At 44.3% G+C, this 24,476-nt stretch overlaps 4 protein-coding genes across 6 annotated transcripts; 3 read left to right on the top strand and 1 right to left on the bottom strand.

Annotated features, from left to right (window-relative positions):
* Positions 1–477: 477 nt before the first annotated feature.
* Positions 478–3,697, top strand: pnpo (pyridoxamine 5'-phosphate oxidase). Its single transcript, XM_076759149.1, has 7 exons — positions 478–672; positions 943–1,067; positions 1,149–1,248; positions 1,540–1,593; positions 1,683–1,811; positions 1,887–1,957; positions 2,303–3,697. Exons 1-7 carry the CDS (start codon positions 487–489, stop codon positions 2,466–2,468), a joined length of 831 nt encoding a protein of 276 aa, XP_076615264.1. The 5' UTR covers positions 478–486; the 3' UTR covers positions 2,469–3,697.
* Positions 3,698–5,139: 1,442 nt separating this feature from the next.
* prr15lb (proline rich 15 like b) lies at positions 5,140–5,469 on the bottom strand. Its single transcript, XM_076760436.1, has one exon. The coding sequence runs from the start codon at positions 5,467–5,469 to the stop codon at positions 5,140–5,142; it is 330 nt and encodes a 109-aa protein (XP_076616551.1).
* A 5,030-nt stretch (positions 5,470–10,499) lies between these two features.
* cdk5rap3 (CDK5 regulatory subunit associated protein 3) lies at positions 10,500–15,337 on the top strand. 2 transcript variants are annotated; one of them, XM_076760858.1, is made up of 14 exons: positions 10,500–10,656; positions 10,862–10,910; positions 11,165–11,296; positions 11,494–11,594; positions 11,751–11,799; positions 12,100–12,278; positions 12,386–12,522; positions 12,622–12,766; positions 13,062–13,172; positions 13,361–13,442; positions 13,543–13,631; positions 14,270–14,475; positions 14,689–14,860; positions 15,196–15,337. In XM_076760858.1, the coding sequence occupies exons 1-14, from the start codon at positions 10,651–10,653 to the stop codon at positions 15,259–15,261; spliced, it is 1,524 nt and encodes a 507-aa protein (XP_076616973.1). In that variant the 5' UTR covers positions 10,500–10,650; the 3' UTR covers positions 15,262–15,337. The 2 variants fall into 2 exon arrangements, with proteins under 2 accessions (XP_076616973.1, XP_076616974.1); XM_076760859.1 differs by having other exon boundaries at positions 10,513–10,656; positions 10,865–10,910.
* A 780-nt stretch (positions 15,338–16,117) lies between these two features.
* nfe2l1b (nfe2 like bZIP transcription factor 1b) lies at positions 16,118–24,147 on the top strand. Of its 2 annotated transcripts, none has more exons than XM_076759795.1 (6): positions 16,118–16,303; positions 17,355–18,161; positions 19,119–19,340; positions 20,222–20,311; positions 20,409–20,564; positions 20,684–24,147. In XM_076759795.1, the coding sequence occupies exons 2-6, from the start codon at positions 17,604–17,606 to the stop codon at positions 22,061–22,063; spliced, it is 2,406 nt and encodes an 801-aa protein (XP_076615910.1). In that variant the 5' UTR covers positions 16,118–16,303; positions 17,355–17,603; the 3' UTR covers positions 22,064–24,147. The 2 variants fall into 2 exon arrangements, with proteins under 2 accessions (XP_076615910.1, XP_076615911.1); XM_076759796.1 differs by lacking the exon at positions 16,118–16,303 and adding an exon at positions 16,926–17,250.
* The last annotated feature ends 329 nt before the right edge of the window (positions 24,148–24,476 follow it).

The following is a 24,476-nucleotide window of genomic DNA, read 5'->3' as shown; positions in this document are numbered from 1 at the left end:
TGTTGTATCAATGTTAATGTCGGATTTTGTTTAAATGTAATTAACTGGTAGCGGTGGCGGCTTTGCGGACATTTTTACCACCCATTTGTTAACATAACATTAGCCATTTTAGCCAAATGGGATTTACCATAAATGCCAGACAGAAAAAGTGGCTTAATTATATTTTGATTGAGAGATTAGACATTTAGGGGTACAACTAGTTGCTAATAACAGATATGTCTTGAATGCAGCATCATGCATCGATGTGTGGAGTTTTAATCACCAATGTCATCGCTTTTCACGTTTTGTGTTTAAATCAAGCCTACTTTACACACAGCCCCGTGTATATTCTTGAACAAACTCCGAGCTTGAAAATATAATTTCATTTCCGTCCAAACCGTTGTTATACTTAAACATTTGGCCCGGTTACAAAACACTTGACATGTTTGCGTAATATTTTACGTAAGGGGGGGCAATGCGTGCTGACGGCGCGTCACTTTGACAAGCATGAGGCGCATTCTCAGTACGAATTTACTGAGGCATATCGGTGTATTTGCTGGAAATCCGTCTCACGCCACTTTGACCGTGGGTCAGCACAGCGTCTTTGCACTGAGTATCTACCGGAAATCAACGAGTGACCGCACAAACATGGACCTGAGTGACATGAGGAAGAAATACAAAGGAGATGAGGAGGTGAGAGGCGTTTAAATGACTTGACTAACCTGTGTCACGGTGAAATATACTCAGTGATACAACTTAATACACTGTCCGGTCTGTGCAGCTGCAAGGTTATGATGATGTAAGTCCAGTGTTTGATGCACAAATACTGCAGTATGTACTTTGATTTCTCTAACCTGGCTGTCTTGAATACTGTGTGTGGTACAGGTGGACAAGCAGATGTGCTCCCCTGCTGTTTCAGACCTTGACTATTAAAAAAGGATGTTGTGTTTAATTTCTGCACAGTGCTTTGAGGAGAGCCAGCTTGTATCTCTGGACCCAATCAAACAGTTTGGAAGCTGGTTCGATCAAGCCACAAAGTGCCCTGAAATCGGAGAGGCAAACGCCATGTGCATCGCCACCGCCACAGAGTAGGTGACTCTTGAATTCAAAGTGCTGATCTGTGGTCAGTTGTTCACAGTCTGATGTCAGCCTCATGTCTGCCCGTGCAGAGACGGACGTCCCTCCGCTCGTATGGTCCTCCTGAAAGGTTACAGCAACGAAGGCTTTCGGTTCTTCACCAACTACGAGAGCAGAAAGGGCTCTGAGCTGGTGAGTGATGAAGACGTCTTACAGCAACACGAAGGCTCTCTGTGACCTTGTGTGACCTTAAAGCCTCCTAAAAACTGTCAGACCATTGTTTATAGCCGACACTGTTCATTCATATTCTCTTCACAGTGACTGACAGGTGACCTCCACCTGATATGAATGTCGTAAAATGATGTAATGTCAAAAGGAGCAAAGTCTGAGCAGTCATGGCGAACACAGAGGAGCTGAAACCAGGAGTCAAATAATCAGTTAGAGGCTTTTTATTGAGGATTCATTGATTATATTTGTCCACAGGCGAAGAATCCATACGCGTGTCTGGTCTTCTACTGGGAGCCCCTTAACAGACAGGTCAGCATCTCGTCAAATTCCGTCTTATTGATGATATTTAACAGATTTTTCCACAATAAATGTTTATTTATTTCTATTTGAATATGCAGATTCGTATCGAGGGCAGCGTGGAGCGAATCCCCCTGCAGAGCTCCACCGACTACTTCCACTCCCGACCAAAGAGCAGCCAGATCGGGGCCGTCGTGAGCCGACAGAGCACTCCGGTCCCAAACAGAGACGTAAGATCCAGAACCGCCCCGTCTCATGAAGCTAATGCTTCATCCAAAAGGCTCAGCTTTCACTTTTTCTTTCAGTATCTGAGGCAGAAAAATGCAGAACTGGAGGAGAAGTACAAGGACGCAGACGTGCCCATGCCTGACTACTGGTGAGCGTTACTTTATGTTCCTCACCTTAAATCAGATGAACCACCTTAAAATGGTTGGACAGGGGGAGAAACGCTGGTTTCCTCATGAGACTCCAACAGTGTGTTAGCTTAGCTTAGCATAAAGACTGGAAATAGGTGGAAACAGCTAGCCTGGCACTTTTGACTGAAGCTCAGTGTGTGTTGAACTGTTTCAGTTGCCAGTGGAAACCTCAGGAAGTTGCTGCTCCTGGACAATAAAATACATCCTGCTTTACATATAAGGAGAGAAACTGATTGATTGAGGCTAACAGGCCGATAGACTTACAGATGCTTTTTCTTAATACTCCATCTGTGCTTTGCTAACAGGGGCGGCTACATCGTCAAGCCTTACCTGATCGAGTTCTGGCAGGGTCAGACCAACAGGCTTCACGACCGCATCGTCTTCACGAAGCCGAAGGACGGAGAGTCTGAGCTGGGCGACTTCCAGCACGCCGCAGAGGCCGGCTGGGTGTACCAGCGGCTGTCCCCGTGAGAAGCACCTCAGCAGGCCGCAGGGAAGCGACGTGCATCTGGAACTAGAGCTCGTCTTTGATAAAACCGTTACCTCACCTGAAGCTCGTCTGTAGATACCGATGGAAACCCTTCGATGTTGATTAAAGAGGTGCCGCTGTGTTTAGGATGTATCAACAAGCCAAACGTCACTGTCGTCTGTGAACCTGACTGGACTGTACAGCCGATGCCGTTAACCTCCAGGACGTAGAAGCTCAGTCTTATTTCTCCAGAAGCACAATCTGCACCACTGACCGTCCGCTCCTTTGATGCAACATTCACATGGTCCATTTTCTCTGCTGAATCATCAGAAACACGTTATTTTTCAGGTCTGTAATCGTCATTTTCTGCCATCTGGTTTTGAGCTTCTCACAGGGAAAATGGAGGCAAAGCTCAGAGAGAGTCGTCTGAGTCGATTGTGTTGAGTTTATAATCAGTCACTGAGAGAAATGATCAATTTAAACCCAAATACAGACACTCAGTGGCCACTTTATTAGGTACACCTGGTCGTTCAAATGCAATCCTGCACAGCTGCAGTACAGTCAGTTTGTACAGTGCCTGTAATGCTCAGGTGTTAGTCAGGTGTCAGTTCATGATGGTGTTGTGCTGGACGTCATTAAACCGAGAGGAGTGTGTACGAAGATCCAACTCTGACCTCAGCAATAAACATAACTCACTAAAGTCCCTGAAAGTGAACGTTATGACCTCAGTAAAAGTCGAGTTTATGGCAGAGCTGATTTATTGAATTGCAGGAGATTGTGCAGGTGTACCTAATAAAGTGGCCACTGAGCGTATTCATTCTTTATTCTTTGTTTTTAGAAACTATTTTCTCAGTTTTTGTTAAACTGTATGTTTGACTGTAGACAAAATGCACATTCAGCACTCCTGCTGAGCTTTCTGGACTCTCTGGGTTATCAGTCGTTTGCGTATTGATCAGCTGAACATGATCTCCATTTTCCTTCTGATTGGCACAGGCCGTTCCAGGTTCCTTCCTCTTATTTTACAGATACAGATCAACGTTTTTCTCACATCCACAGTAAACTGTAGTGTGACGTCGGCTCAGAGGGTCGAGCTGATGGTTTGAACTGTGCCGTCCGTCGTGCGTTCTGTCTGTCGTTCTGTCTGAGTGTGGGACTGTTGTTTATTGTTCACTGAATGTTACTTTGACTGGACTTAACTGTGGAATGGAGCTGCCAATAAAGTTGAATTTGTATTTGTGTTTGTCCAGCAGGTGTCAGCAGCACAACACATGCAAACATCAGAGGTCAGCAGAACAAACCAGAGACTGAAAAGACACTTTTACACAGGTGGAATCAAACAGAGTACATATAGTCCTGTATTAAAGTACAAGTATGAGGTACTTTCTACTCCATGTCAGAGAGAAGTGTAGTATTTCCAGACAGCTGTAGTTACTTTACAAACTGACCTTCTAAAATATTTAGCTCCAGCTTCACAAACAAGGCCATTTCCTGCTTTTCCTTTGAATTATTGTGAATATTTGAGCGTGTTTGTGACAATGTGACCACATTCTCACTATTTTCAGAACGTTTCCAAACGACCAATCGATTAATCGGCAGGTTGATCCAGACGGAACAGAATCAGTTTCAGTCCTTTACAAAATAGTTGAAAATGAGCTCCACCTCATCCAACAGGAAAATCCTGCTTTGACACGAATGATGAGTCACAATCATCTAATGAGATGTAAAAGTACAACCGTCATAGTTTAATTATACCTTCACACTTTTACTGAAGTAATGCAGGACGTTTACTTGTGACAGAGTGTTTGTACATTGTGGTATTAGTACTTTTACTTGAGTAAAAGTCACGTCCTTGCGCTCCTGCTCAGCAGCTGATTGGTGGATGAAGGTTTAGAACATCAAGCATCTGAAGTCAGTCTGTGAAATGATGTCATGGACGGCGTATTACAAAACGCAGCAGAGGCACGACATCCTATCAGATGTCAGCGTCTGCTTTCTGTCGCCATGTCGACCAAACCGGCGCACGCGGGTTCAGGTCCAGGTAACCTGAAGCGAGGTGCGCGCGGCGCGCTGCTCCAAGCTCTGAGCTGCATGTTCAAAGGACGCCAGCACACTCAGACACGCGGCACCGTCACTTCAACTCATCCTGACACATTTATCACAAACAAAATACTTATTTTTATGCTTCAGGATCCCAGAAAAGATTAAATAAACAGCTTTTATTAATTTCAGACACAGTCAAAAAAAATCAAGCCTCCATTTGCTTTGGTCATAAAAATGTAAGAAAATGGTGTTTTACAGGTGTTTCTCCGCTCGTGGGTCGATTCTGTGACACGTTAATTCCAAAACTTTACATCCGTCATAATAAAAATAAAACGTACTTTACAATGAAGCAACTGTTGGTTCGTGAGGACGATTTCTTCATGAGGATCAGCAGAAAGTTAAAAATGAGACGGAGGGAAAGTGTTTGGTTTGCTGGTGAGCGTCTGATGGTCGTCTGCTGATACCAGGTGTTTGGACAGGTGTGAGTCCGCTGGGCGTGGCGCCTGGTAACGAGTGTTTATCCGCCTTGCATGGCTGTGCTTGGAGATATTTTAGCCTTTTATGAGGGTGACGCTGATATATGACACATTTGTGGTCAAGTATGTGCATTGTTGGGAGCTTTGGTGCCTTTTGTCAGTCTTTCGCTTTGTGGTTCTCGTTGCTGAGGCCGTGCTCTGAGTACAGGTTCGGGTTCTCGGCCAGCGTGGCGCGGACCTTCTTCTTCTCCTTGAAGCGTCCGGAGTGGGAGACCTTGACGTGGCGGCCCTTGGTGGCGGATTTATCTACAATCTTCTCCAGCCTGGCATTGAACTGGCTGTCGGCGTGGTCCGCAGGGGGGTTGTTGCTCGAGTGCTCCTTGTTTCCGGTGTTACTGCCGTACTCGGCCGGGATCTCGTACAGAACCTTAGATTCAGACTTCTTCTTGCGGGAGAAGGTCAGCTTCCACCAGCTTGGATCAGCCATGGCACCCACAGAGGCTGGAGGCCTGACCTGGAGGGCACAGAGGACACGCTGTGGGACCAGAACTTTACTGACAACAACAAAGTTTCTCCTCCAACTTCATGACGCCACAAGTCAAATAACTGTCTCCTTAAAACATATCAGGTCAATAAAGTTTATTGAAGGGATCAGGCGCCACCCTGGACACACCTGTGGCACAAATGACTCATGGTGGCTTCTGAAGGCTGATTCTCATGTCTGTTAGACCAGATCTCTTCACACATGATTCTCTGTGTATTTTCACATATAAGAAAGGGATTCTGTGTTTGTCCTGCAGAATAATCCTCTCTGTGTAGGGAGATAAAATGGACTAAAACTATCATTAAAATGGCCAAAGAAAGATCAACAAGACCATCTGACACCTTTTGAAACTTTATTAAACATCGTCCCTTCACAAAAACTTCACATCTCAGCCCGTGAAGCTGGCTGAACGGACGCTGATTGAAGTAGAATTTGGCCTTCCCCCCATCTTTTTTTATAAAAATACGACAAAGAAATATTGAGTTAGGAAATGTCTTTCTCAAAGAAGGTAACCATGTCACCATGTCAGCCCATGGACGACCACCAAAACCTTCAGCCTGGAGCAGCTTCAACAGCTTGGAAGATGACGAAACGCTCAGAAAGTCTCAGAGACTCCTCGAGCCGGTTAGTCAAACATTTCTCAGGGTCTGGGAGAATTTGGACTTTTGACCTCAAGCTTCTGAAACCTCGAGTTTCGCCCGATTCCTGACCTGCTGTTTAAACAGTCATAAAACAGTATACTTCCAAACGCTCGTCAGCTGACCGATGAGGCAGCAGCGTCCCTGGTTGAGTGTCTCATGAAGCGTCACTGGATGTCTGAGTTTAAGACAAGCAGTGTGTGGTCAGTGTCTTACACTTGTGTTAAAGCAGCACAGTGTGGAAAAAGTACTGCATTCAAAGTGTTACAGTAAACATGGATTTTATTGATTATATATGAGCTGAAGATGCTCGGACCGTGTTCCTCTGCTCTCATGCATCAGGTCCGTCCTCAGGCGGCAGACAGCAGGTGTAAACTAACAGAGGACACCTGACACTCAGCGCTCAGCTGATGAATTAATGAGCATGTGAAGAGTATCCTCTGTCCCTGTATGTGATCTGATATGAAGTCAGGAAAAAAAAAAGACTTGGGCTGATGAAGACGCAAGCTGTCGTCTGAATGCTGAACCAGGAGCTCAGTTACGTAACAGCAGAGTGAAGGAGGCAGTGGAGCTCTGGATGATCTGTTTCTATGATCATTCATTCAGATTTATGGCCACACACTGTGGGCACACACGGCTAGCTATGGTTTTCAGACTGTTGTTCTGACAAAATAAGAAAATAACTGTGATATTAATAAGTGATAGAAAGGGCAAACCAAGCAAAAGCAATGTCCTAAGTCTGATCATGGCAGCAGAATCAATGTTTCCTGTCTTCATCTCCACAGTCAGATGTCTGACAAAGGCCGCTCTCTGACTGTAACACCCACATCAATATCAACAATAAGTTTAGCTCTAAAATTCAGATTTTTGCAGTTGATTTAGATTTAAAAGATCTCTTCAAATCTTGTTTCTGTTCTGTGCTGTAGAATTGTCTTTAGATGTATTTCAAACTGGGATAAACTTCCAAACCACATATAAACAGCGTATAAACAAGATGAAGCTAACAAACCAAAGTCTGACTTTCACAGGTGTGACAGTAACGTCTGCTTTACGAGGGCCGACCGGAGACAAATAACCATATAAATCCTCATTTGGTGTGGTCGTGTTATCATGCAGCTCCTATGCAAACACAGCCTGCGCCCTTCGCTGAAACACTCTTCTTACTCTTATCTGAAGCAGGTGACGTCAGACGCCTGGAACGCACACCTGCTGCCAACATTCAGACAGGAACAGCCAAGGAAACACTTCAGATTCATGATTTAATGTAGCTGCAGGACTTTAATTGTAACTTTAAAAGCGTAACCTGAGGACGCTCAGAGGAACATTTACATAAGAGCCTTTGTGCTTTATTAGTCTGGACCTAATGTTACGTCTTGGCCCAGTGCTGCTTAATTACACTTATTCCTGACCTGGTTGTTTACACACACTCAGGTAACAGGTAGTGTTTCTGACCAGGATGAGCTCTTAGCTGAGCGGCTGTGTCTCAGCTTCTTTTCGGCTACTTCTCCAACATTTGACATGATCTTAATAACCCCAACGCCCAGAACATGGCATTAATAAGAGCTTTTTAATGTCTAATAAAGAGCCAATATGTGACTAATACGCATGCAAATAAGCAGCCTGGTTAATGATGACTATGTGCAGCTTCATATAAAGTGTTATCATGAAATCCTCTTGTGTTCCTGCGCATGTTTCTTCTCTCACAGAGTTTCCTACGACAAGTGTTTGCAGAGCATTCAATAGTGTTGTTTGCAAAGTAAGTCGAGGGGCTTGAGCAGCACTTTCACACTGCGTTAAGTAAGCGGACATAGCGGTACAGTATGCACACATAATTCTTCTGGTCTTCTGTGTTTGACTTAGATGTGACCTTTGAGACAAAAAGCCCTGTTGACATAAAGGAGGCCCTCCACAGTTCTCTTTAATAAGTTACCATGTATTCAGTCATGTGTGGGTGAGCTGCTCAGCAAAGCCTCAGAGATCACAGCAAGAAGGGAACACCGTGGCCACATTCGGAAATCACTAACCAGCTGCAGAGGCTTTCAATAGCACAATGTTTGAGCTGGGGAGGGCGAGGAGCCTCCAAGGGCACCGGGGCCCGCTCTGCCCTCATGATCGAGCTGAAGGTTCATTGGATTCTCAGGTTTCGTCCCTCGTGCCAGCCTCACTGTTGACCCAGAGCAGCAAAGTTGAACGAGCTGATGAAGAGCCCTTCTTTGACGTTTATGATAGTGTCACAGAAAATTGACTTCTCTTTCAAACTTCATGTGTGCTCAACAGCTTTGACGAGGCTCCAATAATGCTCTGAGATTCCTGAATATATGAGCTTTATTGCTCGAATTAAAGACGGTTTATTATTGTCAGTCAAGCAGTGTCACCTGCTTCAACATCGAACAGCCGAGCACTGACCTCACCTGAAATAACCTGAGGTAAACAGCGTTATAACATGTCAACATACAGCGCATTCTCTCCTCACATGATCACAATTTCTACGTTTTGGAGTCCTACTTTCTCTTCATGTCGGACACTGACAGCCTGCCTCCAGCTACAGATTATTTCTTTGATTCATCAGTTAATCATTTGTGCTGTTAAACATCAGTAAACTGTATAAAAAATACCAATCACAATCTCATGTGGACCAAGATGACATCATCAAATGTTTTTTTTTTTTGTCAAAAATATTCAATTCAATGTGAAGTAAGATGAGGAAAAGCAGCAAATTCTCATATTTGAGAACCAGAAACCATGAAATGTTTTGGCATTCATGCACAAAAAATGTCCCTAAATGGTTAAAATAGCAGCAGATTAATTGTTTTTAATTGTTACAGCTGATTGTTGGAATAATGGACATTTATTGTTCTCTGTCTGATGTGTCGCATTTTGTAAATATAGTGATTATTGTAGAAAATGTTCAATAAATCAAACAATACATTGAACCAAGTGAGCTGCTCTTACTGACATCAAGCATTTAAAAGCAACAAGAACAGTTTCTGCTTCAGTATTTAGAGACATGAAACAGCTTTAAGGTGCACAAACGTTTTCTTACTTCGTCGACGAGCTGCTGAAGGAGATTCTCTCAGATGTGAAACTGTCCCTCCATGCTTACAAACTCTTCACCTCCTCTCTGTTTCCTCTTGGATTCCTCTTCTCAGGTGATCATGTGCAGGTGCAGCATCTCTCTCTCTCACCTCGCCCCTCTGCACCCCCCCACTCTGCAGCACACACCCTCCTCAAACACACACACACACCTCAAACCTGCCCAGCTAAGTGCAGGAGTGAGCAAATGCAGCAACCATGTGATTTAGTGAGACCTTCCTTCAGTCCAGCCCAGTCCACACCGAGATAACTGACATCAGGGTTAATGTGAACCTGAGAGGTGAGCAGCTTTCCAAACAGCAAATAAATTCCCTTTTATCAGTCCTGTTACGCAACACTGAGTGAATACTTTAAGGTGGAGACAGAGACAGATAGACAGACAGACAGACAGACAGACAGACAGACAGATAGACAGATAGACAGGCAGACAGAGATCATCTGAATGAGGTGAGTGCCCCTGATGTTTTGCATGGCTTACGTAAAATCACAGGCAGTGAATGGATGCTTACTTTGCAAGTTTGGTTACCATTCAAATGACCTGAAATTAGGTCACGAGAGGCACTGCTGCGGCTCTGCATGCAGGGATGTTCAGGAGCTCAGTGTCTGAGCCATTTCGTGTTATTTAAGTTATGTTGCTCCTTTGGTTTTAACGACACCGCATGAGACATTTGTGATGAATGAATGGGAAATAACAGAAAGGTTCCCTTTAACCTCTTCATCAGGAGGAGGAGGCCGACTCCAAGGCTGGAAACTGCATTTAAAGCATATAAAGCATTTTAAATGAGCCCCACCTTAATTGGCTACAATAGTAAAATACTACTTGCACATAAACACGTCAGTATTAGTGATCCAATTATGTTTTGTTTTGTTTTGTTTTTACCACTGGCTGATATAATACATGCATATGGGCTTTTTTTTGTTTTTTTTTTTAGCAGAAAAAGCACCTTTGATACCCAAAATACACGTTGCCAGTAATACTCATGTACTTTTACTGTTTACTCTTACAGGACATTTTAGATTGTTGTACTTTTACTTGAGTGAAGTATCTGAGTACTTCTTCAGTCGCTGGGTACATGAATGAAATCACCTTCCATGAAAACAGCACAGAGTTACAGGACACACCGCCCTCTACCGACGGACGTCAACTCTGCAACAAACCAGGAACAAAACCACCGACCAATCAGCTGCCTCTGTCAGCATAGTGTTCTATTATTGGTCACTGCTTCCGGCTACTGTAATATCACCTCTTTCTATTGGCTCTCCTTCTCGTAACGTGTCATAAGCAGTGAAATACGGATGGTGACAACAATCTTGGACATAAATCTTTTAAATAAACTTATGATGAAGCCATAAACTCTTTTCGATGCTTTCGTTTTGAAAAGGTGACGACAAAATGGAGGTAAGACGAAATAAAGTCCCTCTGGCGCGGTTTTAATGAGCCAGCTAGCTAACGTTAGCTAGCTGCCACACAGCCAAAGTCCAGTTAACTGAGAACTGAACATGGTTGAGACTTCTCTCTGTTCCCTCTCTGTGAAAGATGCTGCTAGATAAATGGAGGAAGAAAGGTGTGAGTTGTTAATGTCTCGACCGTTTTCTCCCTTCAGCAGAATATCCAAAACCTCCCAATCGACATACAGACCAGCAAGCTTTTGGGTGAGTCAGACACGACTATGAAATGTCTTTCTGTGAGCTAAGAGCTAAAACCAACAGTCTGCCTGTAGCAGATGACTCAAATGATGTCAAAACCACAGATATTGATGTTGTTGAATCTTGCTTGTTTTTATAAACTGTACTTTATTAAAGACAATAATGTGTCCGAGTCATGCAGGACACAGAAAATCTGCCATGAAGTTTGTTTGGATGAAGCGTGAAATGTGAGGTTTTGCTGAACGATCATGTTTCTGCAGACTGGCTGCTGGATCGGCGTCACTGTAACCTGAAATGGCAGAGTGTGGTCAAAGGTATCAGAGAGAAGATCAATGCCGCCATCCAGGACATGCCAGAGAACGAGGAGATCAAGCAGCTCCTCTCCGGCTCCTGTAGGTCCCTTATTCATATTTAAAGATCATCATAACTCATGTATATCTCTGTGACTCAGATGTAATGATAATATATGAGAGGTCTCCCTCTGTTGTCTCTCTCTGTTGGTTCATTGTCCTCAGATGAAACCATCTGTCCTCCTGGTCCTCTGAATGGATGCTCATGAATTGGCATACTTTGTTTGTTTGTTTGATAGACATTCACTACTTTCACTGCTTGAGGATAGTGGAGATACTGAAGGGAACAGAAGCTTCCTCCAAAAACATCTTTGGCAGATATTCGTCTCAGAGGATGAAGGTGAGAGGATTCAATCAAACTGCTGCTCTGTGTCTCACAGTTTAATGTCACAACAAAGAGCTCTGAGGGGTTTCTGTGTCCTGTTCCTCTGCTCTAAAACTGCTAAAACTATCCTAAAATTAAGATTTCAATTGTGTTTTCTGTTTTTTGTCTCAGGATTGGCAAGAGATTGTGTCCCTGTATGAGGCAGATAATGTCTATTTGGGTAAGTGTAATATAATATGCTTTTATCTTCACACGACATCGTCTGTTCACACCGTTAGACTTTTCATTCCTCTGCTTTTTATTGGGAAGGACGGCTGTTTGATGAATCAGATTTTGGTTCCATTGCCTGTTTTGAAGGGATCATTTTGTAAACAGTGAAAACAGTAGATTGTTTGCTTTGTTCACATTATTACAGTGAGATTATTATAGGATATGCGGACATAGCATCCCGCTATAAACTAAACTATAAACCAAATAATTGCATGTATAGAATTATTTGATTAAAATCTGTGTGTCCCAGCGGAGTTGGCCAGTTTGTTGAGCCGCAATGTGAGCTATGAAGGTCCGGCTCTGAGGAAGCAACTGGCCAAAGCCCAGCAGCTGCAGCAGGAGCTGAGCAGGCGGGAAGTCGAGTGCCAGAGCTCAGCCGCAGACCTGCGGGAACGCTACTATACCGCCTGCAGACAGTATGGCATCAAAGTGAGTACAGAAACATGCACACCTGCAGGAGAACTTTTTTTTTTTTTTTGGATGTCTTTGTTGGACACGTTCTTCACCCTCTCGCTTGCCTTTTTTCCCTCTGACAGGGAGAAAATGTCCCTCGTGAGCTTCAGGCTCTGGTCAAAGAGTTACCAGCTGTTCTTGAGGAAGTCGGGAAGGATGCAGCGAAGCTAGAGGAGCACATCCAACTTTATGCTGCTTTCACAAACTTTGTGTGCGAGTGGTGAGTACATCATCAAAATGTGTAGCTTTTTTTCAAACAGTAAAAAAAAGGGAGATTTTACACTTTTTGCCACATGAGCTCACATGTTGTTCTTTGCAGGTCTGAACCAGTCCTGCCTATGCTGACGTTTGCCCAGAAGAGAGGAAACACGACGTTTTACGAGTGGAGAACGGGGAAAGTCCCCACAGTCATTGACAGGCCCGTCGTGGAGGACGCTCCTCCTGAAGCCGTCACAGAGGACACGGTTGGTTTGATTGTCTCCACAGGACGGATTAATCAGGGTCGAGGAAAATCACTTGTCACCTTTTTTTAAATAAATTCTTCTTAAATCCATCTTGTTTTTGTTATACAGTTTAAATTTTTAGTTGAGATGATCATGGTTACAAAACGTATTTATGATGAAATGATGCGATGCAGCCACAGGACTCATGGGGCAGCTCTTCATCAAAGACGAGATCAAATAGATATATTAGTGTGTCAGGTCATAAGTGATGTTGCTCCACACTGACTCAGTGTGTCTGTGTCTCTGCTGTCTGTAGATTGACTGGGGTGACTTTGGCAAAAGTGCAGATGCTCAGGATGTTAACTCTGGCGTCATCACAGTCGAGGATGGAATAGACTGGGGCATCAGTCTGGAGCCGAGCTCTGAGGTAAGACACTGACGACTCAACAACAATACACACTTTTATGAAAGCGTTAAGCAGCATCCAGGCTGAAATCAGTGCAGTGAACAGGCTTGGAACATGACGGGTTATCATTACTTTCAGTTGTGCATCACAGAAACAAGTTTGGGGCCTTCTGCTCTAACACACCAGCTTCTGTCTGTCTCCCTCGACAGGACGCTGCTGCTGCTGGTATTGACTGGGGTGACAGTGAAGCAGCTCCCATTGAAATTGAAATCGTAGACGTGGGCACAGACTGTAACTACTTTTCTTTTTATAAATCGCCGTCATGGCCCCACAGCTCACCACGCGCTCCACTGTTGATGTCTGTTTCCTGAAGATGTGTCTCACCTTGTAGGTCCTGACGGTGTGGCCAGAGGCGAGGATGCTTTCAGCATACTGGAGAACTCTCAGTCACGCAACCAGTTCATCGATGAGCTAATGGAGGTAAAGACAAGTCACCTAGCGTCAAAGCTCGCTTGTAAGACTGAGCATCCACTTGAATTTTGTGTATGAGCTAATGTCTTTTGCTTTTACAGCCTGAAGCTTTATTGTCTTGGTTTGCTCTTACTGCTCTCGCAGCGTCGTCTTCAGCTGCAGCAAAGCTCTAAAAAGCCACGGTACACTACATGTGAGCGAATACAGAATGCTGGATGCTTAAATAAGCAACTGTTCATCATATACTGAGTTTCAGCTCAGTGTTGTTTTCGGCCTGTTTCTGCTGCCCCCAAGTGGCGTAAAGCAGTTAATGCAGGCTTCAGGACGCTTTTTGTGGTTGGAAACGTGATTTTTACATGTGCAAATTCAAACGCAGTTATTGCAAACAATAAGGACTATGAGACTGCATCACCACTATTAGTAAAACAAATTCACAGTGTTTGTTTTAACTTGCAGGGAGTAGCAGGTAAGTTGACAGTTAAAGAAAAGTTGACTAACTGGAATGATTGTGGTGCACGTGGTTGGTTGAAGGAGGGCCGCCACGTTTCCTGTGTTATTTCATTTCTGGAATCGTATTTGGATTATGGATTAGATCATCTGTCAGATTTATCCCGAACAAGTGGCACTGGTTTCATGTGTTTGTACAGCTGGAAGTGTTCCTGACCCAGCGCGTGAGTGAGATGGGAGAGGAGGGAGATGTGGTAGCTATGAGCCAGTTCCAGCTGGCCCCTTCTGTCATCCAAGGCCAATCCCGTAAACATATTCAGGAGATGCTGTCAGAGGTGCAGGACCTTCTGGGCCGGCTCACCTCTCTTCGGATGCAGCACCTGTTTATGATCCAGGCGTCACCACGGTATGCCGCCACAACTGATCCTCATAGGATCCACTTCAGTCTGCAGAAATCATGTGATTGTTTCATACTTGTTTGTCAGGCAACAAATTGTTAAGCAGCAATCCAGAAATCTGGCACGGACGTCTGGGAAAAGGGAGGAGAGTTCGCATTTAAACCCTGTTGTTTCCTTCTGAAACCCTATCATTATTTTTGTGTATAAAACATGTTGTTTAGGTATGTGGAGCGTGTGTCGGAGGTGCTGAGACAGAAGATGAAGCAGGCGGACATTCTGGTCCTGAAAGGTGCCACAATGGCTGAGAGAAGGCAGGAAGCCCTGGAGGAGCAGTCCAGACTGGAGCCTCGTGTTGACCTGCTGGCAGGATGCACCCGGGAACTCCAGAAACTGGTATTGGATTACCACCTCAATTTATTTATGCTCACAGGGTTGGCGGTTTTCCAGCTCTCTGGAAAGAGAAGGTTGTGAAGCATTTTTCCTCCCTCGCAGAATGCAGCGAGCACAGAAAGCAGATATGCTTCAAGTTTTTAAAATCTAAATATTTGTCATAAGATTATCATATTCATGTTAATATAAACTAAGAATAATGCAGTTGCACGTTAATTGAAAGGAATATATACTGCACAGAGGGCTCATGATTAATATATGCAACACCTGGGAGGATCTTAGTAATAATGAGGTTTATTGGCAGTAATTCTGATTGTTACTTGTTATTTGTTTTGCAGATTGAAGATGACATTTCAAAGAAATACCACAAAAGGCCCGTGAACCTAATGGGGGTTAATATATAGAGAACTTCACAGACGTTCACTGAAAATATTTTGTCCTGATCTACTTGGAGAAATAAAAGTAGCATTTAATTTTAAATCTCACGTCGTCTTGATGTTTCCTGGATTAACACTGAGTGAGAAGCATTTGGTACTTTTGATAGAAATGTGTGTGAAAGGTATACATGTGTGTGTTCTGTTGAACCTGGTTTATCCATTTATGACACTTTATCCTGAGTTCAATTTGTTTCTGCTGCGTAGATCATTTTGTTTTATTTGTCCTAATCTTTATTCTAATCTTTATTATTTTATTGTTATATATTAAGCAAATGAAGTACTTCCGATTGCATATTAAATAAAGTAAGACATAAAAAATACATTTTAAGGGTGAATAAAGTACATAATAAAGGTGTACTTATCCTACCTACATTTTTTTTTTAAATAATTGCAGAAGTAGATTAATTGTATGCACACATTTCTTTTTGCTGATGAAGTTAAGAGACTAATTTCTAAATTCAGTCATAAAGTAATATGGGAAAGATTTGTAAAATGTGCAGTAATACATAAACGATCTACAAAATAAAAAACGTAAATTGACAATGTCTCAGAAAGCTATAAATCAGCACAATTTATAAAACAAATTTTAACATTTTATGACATTGAAGAGTTGTTGAACACACTGTAAAATTGTATAGCTGTCTTAATTTGAAATTGAACTGTATATAAGAAGCGTTTTCCTGGTTGAATATCTTAAAAATGTGACTTTATTGGAACAAAGTGTACTACATTGACAGCGGGGGGATTTTTAGTCGGCTGATGAAAGCGTTCCACTAGAATGTTCTACGCATGCGCTGTGTGAAAGCGTGTTTTGGTGTCAAGCGGCGCTGCTAGGCTAGCCGGGCCAGCTAGCAATTTTGCAAGTCATGGTGGGCCATCCAATGAGGAAAGGCTGGAGAATGCAATGTCGGGCAACACCGTGGAACTTTTAATGAAATAGGGCTTGATCACTTTTCCTAAGTGGCAGTGGACTTTTGGGCATGAAGGCACAATTGCAAAATCTTCATGCGTAAGTATGAAAGCAAGATGTTATCAATTAACTAATGCGTAAGCCGATACATGGACTGCAGTGATTCATAGCATCAGCTAACGTTAGCAGACACATGGATGAATAAATACGTGTATGTATGAGTGAAATACTGGATACCGTAGTGTGTTTTGCTTATGACATAAGTTACTTTTCAAAGTAGTTGAATGGTTACGATAGTTAGCGGCAAACTAGCTTCCAAGGCTAGCATAGAGTATGCTTTGAGTTCCAATAGTTGTTAAGCATTTTCTTTAAACCCCACCCACTCCTTATTTCTATTGGACGATGGTTGCTGGAGTCATGTGTCGTCATCGCGCTAGAGATCTGTGAATGGCTGTACCATCTGTCAATCATCTTTTCACCACTTGTTGCTAGGGAGATTGTTTGATGCTAGCCACAGCGGAAGTAAGTAGACCTAAAATACAAGTAGAGGTACCTGTCACTTTTTAGGGTGATCGGAAATGCAAGCTAATTAGCCAATGTGCCGACACGTCGTATCATTAGTACTTTGTGTTATTTAACAAGGAGATTATACATGTATAATAGCAGCAGCCGCGTCTCAAAACACAAGGTAGCTAACAGCTAACGTCATAAGGACGAAGATAGGCGCAGCTGTGCGAGAGGAGGGAGGGACCCTGCCTGCCACCCAACGCTGTCGTTGGTGCGTGTGCTAGCCAGCCCAGCGAGCCTTCTCGACTCTTGCTTTCACCTTCAGCAGCACCCACAAGAAGTAGTTGTCCTGTCAAGGGTGGGGTGATGCCTATAGCTCTGTGCTCATCATCTCTGGTCTGCTGAATTTCCAAGAACGAAAAGGCATTGCGCGGTGCGAGCCGACATCACTTCTCTAGTCTTGGGAGGATGGAGTGGTTGCAGTGGGCTAGCAAGTCCTGATTTTTTTTTCCATTAACATGTGCTTAATGCAAATGTAGGTAGGTAAGACTCGCGTGTCTCAGAGCTGAAAGCAGTGTTTTTATAATGTTGAACTACTGTCGTTTGCAGAAGAGCAATAAAATGTCATGTCTTACTTTGTCAGGAATGGGAAGATGAGAACCTTATGAAGAACAAAGCTTTGAGCACAAACTGGACTCTCTCAGAGTGGAAACCCCATCTTGGATCCTAAATGCCTTTTAAACATACAGAATCCTGTTGAAGACCCTTTCCCCTCACTGTCTGTAACCACTTTTTATGTTCATGTATACAAGTACAGAAGTATTGATCCAAGGTAGCTGGCCCCGTTTTTGTTTTTGTTTTTTACTTTCACCTTTTGTTCCTTTGTAAAGAAATGCTTTACCTGAAAAAGTACTTCACAGAGGGCCTGATTCAGTTCACCATCCTTCTGAGTCTCATTGGGGTGCGGGTGGACGTTGACACCTATCTAAGCAATCAGCTGCCCCCACTGAGAGAGATCATCCTGGGCCCTAGCTCAGCCTACACCCAGACACAGTTTCACAACCTGCGCAACACGCTGGACGGCTATGGCATCCATCCAAAGAGTGTGGACCTCGACCATTTCTTCACTACTCGACGGCTGCTGAACCAGGTGCGCCAGCTGGATCGCCTCTCCGTGCCCAGTACCGAGCTCAACACCTGGCTAGTGCATCGTGACTCCGAGACTGTGGTGTCCACCAGCAGCCAGTCCAGCCCCAGCATCACCCTGGACAATGGGGCCGGCCTAGAGGACGTTAACAACCCTGACGCTACCCCGGCCATGAGGGGAGGAAGTGGAGCGCCTGAATCCACGTACAGCCTGAACACAGCAGACAGCAGCCTGGGAGCCGTGGCCCCAGAGGGCAACCAGGAGCAGGGCAGCAGGGATGGCAATGACGACCTCACCAAAGAGGTACTGCATTTATTTCTGTCTTCACCTGGGCAGCATCTGTCAAAAGGAGGGGGCACACACCTCCTGTTGACAGTTGCTTGTTGTCACTACAGTCACTGTGGGACGAGCAGGATTTAATCATGCATTTATGTTCAAATAAGCAGTATTTGAGAAATGAAATGTTAGATTGGATGTTTGTTTTTCAAGTGGCTGAAAAAAATCTTGGTAGACTATTCTTCTTAGTAAGAATCATCGTAAGCCACAGATGTTAAAAGAAATTCTGTATTCAGAAAAGCATTTGTAATCATCAGTTTTGTGTTAGGGCAGCATAAAACACGAGTTATCTGTATTACAAAGAATTAAAACACATATACTGAGATTAGGCGTGTTTACCTATATCACTGATCATCTGCAGCCCTGGTCTTTTATCACTGTCAGATATTTTTAGTCAAACCAGTTGAGTCACATTCATCTGGTCACATTTAATGTTGTGTGCTACCTTGAAATCCACAGCAAACAGCCTCCTTCTTTAATACACTCACTTTGTGTTTTTTACTTTTCTCTGTGCTAGTTTATAGTTGTTTAATTCATCATTTTAGTTCTTTTAGAAAGCGGGAACATAATGGTCATATTGATGGCGGTAGGGGTGACACAAAGTCCTTGTTGGACTGTGATGAACCAAGACTTCTCTCTGATCACAAGGTGACCACTGTGTCAAAGTGTTCATGTCATGGTTGCATCATCTGACTTCATTGCTGTTACATGATCTCCTGCCAGAATTACCCTTGCATAAGCGACGAACAGTATAATTGCTAGTTTATCACAAATCAGTGAATCATTTCAGTCATAAGTGGCCCAGATATGTTGGCTTTCATTTGTGCTGTGCTACAGTATGAGTTCTTTCAATACATGGAATACCTGCACAATAAATGGTCATAAAAGTAACTTTTTTTCAATGGATGCTATGTGTTTCTCCAGGACATCGACTTGATTGACATCCTATGGCGACAGGACATCGACCTTGGTGCAGGAAGAGAAGTGTTCAACTATAGCAACCGACAGAAGGAGAGCGAGGAGGAGAAGCCCAGCCCACACGAAAACAAAGACAGGAATGAGGAGCAAGAGAGCTGGAGAAATGGAGTAAACTTACAAGGAGCTCAGCCAGTGGACGGGGAGACAGGAGAGAGTATCCCAGAGCAGGTTTGTAGATTAAATGGATCCTTATATCCAAGTGTTTGATCCAGTGGGAGGCACGCCTGTCATGATTATTACATAATCGCCTGAGTGCGATTTGGTGAGCTGAAAAAGATGATTTTTCATCATCATTAGAATCGTTTCCATACATCTGTTTGAAAACAGCTGCATGAAACTCACAGAAATGTCGGATTTCCTCTCCTCTGTTATGGTGTTATGGCACCTGAGTGGAGAATTAATTCAGCAGCTGGCAGAATGAGAAACATGGTTTGAGAACGTGCAGCCGTCTGACGCCTGACACTCCTTAGTCAACAACCGCATTTCAGTGAGCATCTACTGACCTTAACATCGTGGATTAACTGCATATTTTCCAATGTTCACTGCCAATAAATGGCTCTTCTTCTTCCTGAAGTGTATGTGTATTATTACGCTATGATAAGGCTGAGTGTAATAGTGGCATAAAATGAACAGAAAAAGACTAAGTTATTTGTAAGGCAATTAATCGTCAACTAAAATTTTCACGATCGTGATCGCTGTAGTGGGAGGCGGTACATTTAACTGTCATACAGCTCATAAAAAGGAAATAGAAACCTGAGTGCTGCACACTGGTGATAAAAGATATGAGCTTTTCTTCATGTGAGCGCATTTCTAGTCAGTCTCTCTTCATTTGCCTAAAACACTGTGAGGTGAAAAACTGTTTGTGTGAAATTACCCAGTTTGAACATAAGAGTTTCTTCTTCTCTTAGTCAGCATGAACACAAACCAGACCAGAAGTAAAAGGCAAAAATGTGTCTTTTTTTCATTGGTCCGGCCCAAAGAACTGTGAAAGTACCCTAAAAGAATCGGTATTTTAACTGTGTTGGTGTCTCTTTGTGGTTGTCCCCCAGCTCCCAGGTATCGGCTCACAGACTTCACTGTCTCTACAAGAATGCTTGAGGTTGTTGGAGGCCACTTTTCCTTTTGGAGAAGAATCTGAGGTAACACACATTTTGCTTGTATTGCAGGTGTTGCAAAGCAAGATATTAATATATTGCTACGATGGTTTTACTTGATGTGTTTGATATTTTTGATTAGTTTCCAGCTCCGGTCGTCACCCCAGAAATCGTTTCCAATGAAGAAGCTCCTTCTACATCTCAGGGCCTTCCTCTGGCACCACAGCTTCCCTCAGCAGAGCCACAGTTAGACCTGGAGCAGCAGTGGCAAGATATCATGGCCATCATGGAGCTACAAGTACGTTCCCTTTAGAAATTGTGTGATGTGTTTGTTTGTCCAGAGACAGTCAATTTATTTGTCGTCTGGGTCCAAAACGGAACATGTATTTTCCCCTGATGAAACGTTTCTGTTCAAAGGCAATGGAAGTGAACAACACTGCGCTCCACTCCAACTCCAGCAGTGTCGATGGCACGAGCGGGACAACGGAGTCGAGCACCGTGGGAAACTTTGAGCTTTCTACTGGCTCGACGCCGGTCAACCAGGACGTTAGCCTTCACCAGGCCTCCCTCCCCAGCTGCAGCCAAGACTTCCCCCAGATGTTCAATCCCCAGTTGGACTCTGTTAGCATCACCCCAAGAACCACCATGCCCAGACTTTCCTCCAGCAACTCCAGCAACATCAACTCCACGTTTGGAGCCACTAACCTGACCGGGATCTTTCTCCCACCACACATCAATAGTTCGAGTAACAACGTAACATCCACGCCTATCCTGCCCGATCCGTTCAGCACCCTGCTGGAAGAGTCCATGCTCGATGAGATCAGCTTGCTGGACCTTGCCATGGAGGAGGGCTTCAGCCAGGCCCAAGCTTCCCAGCTTGAGAATGAGCTCGACTCAGATTCCGGTCTTTCCTTGGACTCCAGCCACAGCCCGGCCTCCCCTAGCAGCTCTGAGACCTCCTGCTCTTCGGCGGCGTCTTCCTCCTCGACGTCCGCCACCTTCTCAGAGGAGGGAGCTGTGGGGTATAGCACTGACTCTGAGGTTGCCACTGCAGAGACAGAGGAGGGTGCTGTCGGGGGTTATCAGCCCGGGTACAGTAAGCTCTGCCGTATGAGCTATCAGGACCCCTCCCAGTTCCACGGCCTCCCTCAGCTCGACGGCATCAGCCATAATCACACTTACAACCTGCCGCTTTCCGCCGCGTTCTCCGAGCACCCGGAGCTGCCCATTTCGACCGGGAAGAAGACCGTCCGCGACAAGCAGCACTCAAAGCTTCAGCCTCACCAGGACCTGCTCGACAAGCACGCGAGTCGCGACGAACGCCGAGCCCGGGCCATGAAGATCCCCTTCTCCAACGAAAAGATCATCAACCTGCCCGTGGAAGAGTTCAACGAGCTTCTAGCCAAGCACCACCTGAGCGAAGCCCAGCTCGCCCTCATCCGCGACATCCGCAGGCGCGGCAAGAACAAGATGGCGGCCCAGAACTGCCGCAAACGCAAGCTGGACACCATCATCAACCTGGAGCAAGGCGTGCAAGACCTGAGGCGCGACAAGGCCCGCCTGCTGAAGGAGAAGATGGAGTTCATTCGCTCCATCCGGCAGATGAAGCAGAAGATGCAGAGTCTGTACCAAGAGGTGTTCACTCAGCTGCGGGACGAGGAGGGCCGGCCCTATCCTCCCAGCGAGTACTCGCTCCAGTACAGCGCCGATGGCAGCGTGCTGATCATGCCCCGCGGCGTGACCACTGCCGAGCAGAACCGTAAGCCCGAGAAAAAACAAAAAGACAAAAAGAAGTGAGGGGGGCAAACTGCTGTTTAATCTATAACTTTGCTAAATCAGTAAGAAAGATTTCTGCAGATGCAAGAGAGATGTCCTTTTTTCCTTTAAGAAGATTCTGGTGAGTAGAAAAATGGCATTGTTGACTACTCTTCCTGCATTAGTTTCTCCCTTTTCATTCTGTTCCCACATTATTTTCCTGGAAACAACTTTTGAAGCAGAAGTAGCTCTTCGTTTGAGTACTGATATTTCATTATTTAAACGGGGGGAAACAATCAGCAAGGAGAGGAGGAGGGATATAAAAGGACATAAAATGAGCTATTAGAAAAACGTTAGCTGCTCTTGATCCTTTTGCACCAAACCTCGGAGGATGGAGAAGATTTGTAGGGTAAAACAAGGGACTGGTGTCGAGAAAAGTGGGAGTAAAAGAACATTGTCAACAGGAATGGTTGGAATACCTATGCACGGAAGGTTTTAAGGACTGTCCGATCACATCCCACCCTGGAGACTTCTAGTGATTTTCATGGTCACTGAGGCTTTTAAGTTGAAAATCTTCAGGCAAAGAAGAGCATCTATGGTTGTGGAAGTTTAGATACCAAAGGTTAAAGGAAGTCCATCGTTTTAGGATGCCATTAACACCTATACTAACCAAAGGTTGTATGGTGCACATCACTTGATCTGATTACATCTTGAATGCTCAAACACTGCACTCTAATACTGTAGGTTTGTATGGCGGATCCCGGTTTTCGAGTCGGTTTGTCGGTCGCATCTAAGTTGAGAAAGCCCTAAAGGGGTTGGCTGTGATGTGTGGGAGGGGGATGTTGAGACGAGAAGGATTCAGAGGCTGAGTGTTCCCGGGCTGGCCAGCGCTAAAGGAGGCCTGACGGTGAAGTCCTGCAAGAGGAGCAGATGGATGTTTTAGGGAGGAGGCGCACTGCATTGCTAAATGTATCAACTTCCTTATAAATTATACATAGCACTGTAATTTGTCTTTAAAAGGCTTGGCTATATGCATTTTGCCGTGTCTGTCGCTATTCCTTCGCTGCAGGTTTAAATGCGGGAGCTGCGTTTAGGAAGGCTCTTATTAACTGTTCATAATCTGTAGTATAAGCAAGGTTATAGGTCTAGCCACATCAGCTTCATGTAAAAGTCTACACCCTCGTTTCTTTGAGACCTTCACACAGAGCCTGGAATCATAGGAGGAATTAAAGATGCTGTGATGGGCCAGGAGCTGCAGAGCCTCCAGGCCGTCACAGATCAAAGTCATGGATCAGCGGGTTCTTTCTTTCCTCTGCGATGCCTCGTTTTGACGTAAACGGGCTCGGTTGTCCCCGAGGTGTAGCGACGGCCCTTTTCAGAAACTCGTTTGCCAACGTCGCCCAACTGAAAGCCACTGGAGACAATTTTTTAACTGCTGTAAAGCTGAGGTGTTGGCTTGAACATGACGAGTCCTTCGTTCTGACGTTTTTGTGTTGTTAACAGAGTGAGCCGCGTCGTTTCACGAGATAAGCTCATTGAATGTGCGACCTGACGGTGTGCGTTGTGGCCACTTTGATTTGAATGCCTTTATTTCACGATCCCATGACCTTCACTCAATGTTTTGAGAACTGGGGAAGAATGTTCTCAAAGTAGAAGTGCTATTACTCGTCTGTTTGAATGAGGTTTGTCGGTACGTGTCTCGTCACCCTCTTTTAAAAATGAAAAAATAGGTGAATAAGTGTTGCAGCTGAGTTAGCAGTTAGGCTAGAATATTTACAAGAGGCTGAACAGAACTCGCAACGTTAAGATGATGTCCAAAAAATCGTTCTGAAAGGAGAAATGTCCTCATTAAATGTGATATTCAGGCATGAAACTCCGGTTCACAGTCACTTCAGTGTAACCCAGTGCGACACCAACTATTTAGTACTGCTACTACTTAGTGCACTTTTTTTTGTCTGTCTTGTTATGTAAATATTTCCATGTTTGTGTTTGTCATGATTTCTGTAGTTTGTCTCCATAACCGTCTCACCCTCTGCTTTGAGTTTGGATGTAGTTCCCTCTGTTTTGAGATATTTGCTGGCAATCAAGAATTGTTTTTATTGATTAATAAAGTGTTTTTATTTTCACCTGTGACTCTTGTGTTCTAGTTGTCATGAATGGTTAAGTTAGATGTGATTTTGGGAGGAGGCTTAAGGTTTTTATATCCCGATGATGGCGGAAATCTTTCCTGGAAAGAGTGCCAGGACCATGAATAACCAAAATTACACGATAGAGCTTCAAGGATCAATCGATCGTCAGAAAATGTATTGCCGGTTTTGAGAACATTTGATGGTTGTGGGTTCAGATGTGAGAGTTTGCTGCTTTTCCTACTCCTGCAGTATTTTTGGTTTTGAGTGTTGAATCAAAATAAGACATCTGATGGCATCACTTTGGGCTCGACGTTATTGTCATGGGA

Source organism: Chaetodon auriga, chromosome 20 (genome assembly GCF_051107435.1).
Source record: "Chaetodon auriga isolate fChaAug3 chromosome 20, fChaAug3.hap1, whole genome shotgun sequence".
Classification (NCBI taxonomy): Eukaryota; Metazoa; Chordata; class Actinopteri; order Chaetodontiformes; family Chaetodontidae; genus Chaetodon; species Chaetodon auriga.
This window is presented reverse-complemented; position numbering and strand designations above follow the sequence as displayed.

Bases quoted from the DNA above. Each gene is read 5' to 3' on its own strand.
- pnpo (XM_076759149.1), top strand. From the start codon at position 487: ATGAGGCGCATTCTCAGTACGAATTTACTGAGGCATATCGGTGTATTT. The intron at 1,249-1,539 runs GTGAGTGATGAA...ATTTGTCCACAG, and splicing joins GCAGAAAGGGCTCTGAGCTG to GCGAAGAATCCATACGCGTG. The intron at 1,958-2,302 runs GTGAGCGTTACT...CTTTGCTAACAG, and splicing joins GTGCCCATGCCTGACTACTG to GGGCGGCTACATCGTCAAGC.
- prr15lb (XM_076760436.1), bottom strand. From the start codon at position 5,469: ATGGCTGATCCAAGCTGGTGGAAGCTGACCTTCTCCCGCAAGAAGAAG.
- cdk5rap3 (XM_076760858.1), top strand. The intron at 12,523-12,621 runs GTGAGTACATCA...TGTTCTTTGCAG, and splicing joins ACAAACTTTGTGTGCGAGTG to GTCTGAACCAGTCCTGCCTA. The intron at 13,173-13,360 runs GTAAGACACTGA...CTCCCTCGACAG, and splicing joins GTCTGGAGCCGAGCTCTGAG to GACGCTGCTGCTGCTGGTAT.
- nfe2l1b (XM_076759795.1), top strand. From the start codon at position 17,604: ATGCTTTACCTGAAAAAGTACTTCACAGAGGGCCTGATTCAGTTCACC. The intron at 18,162-19,118 runs GTACTGCATTTA...GTGTTTCTCCAG, and splicing joins ATGACGACCTCACCAAAGAG to GACATCGACTTGATTGACAT. The intron at 19,341-20,221 runs GTTTGTAGATTA...GTTGTCCCCCAG, and splicing joins GAGAGAGTATCCCAGAGCAG to CTCCCAGGTATCGGCTCACA.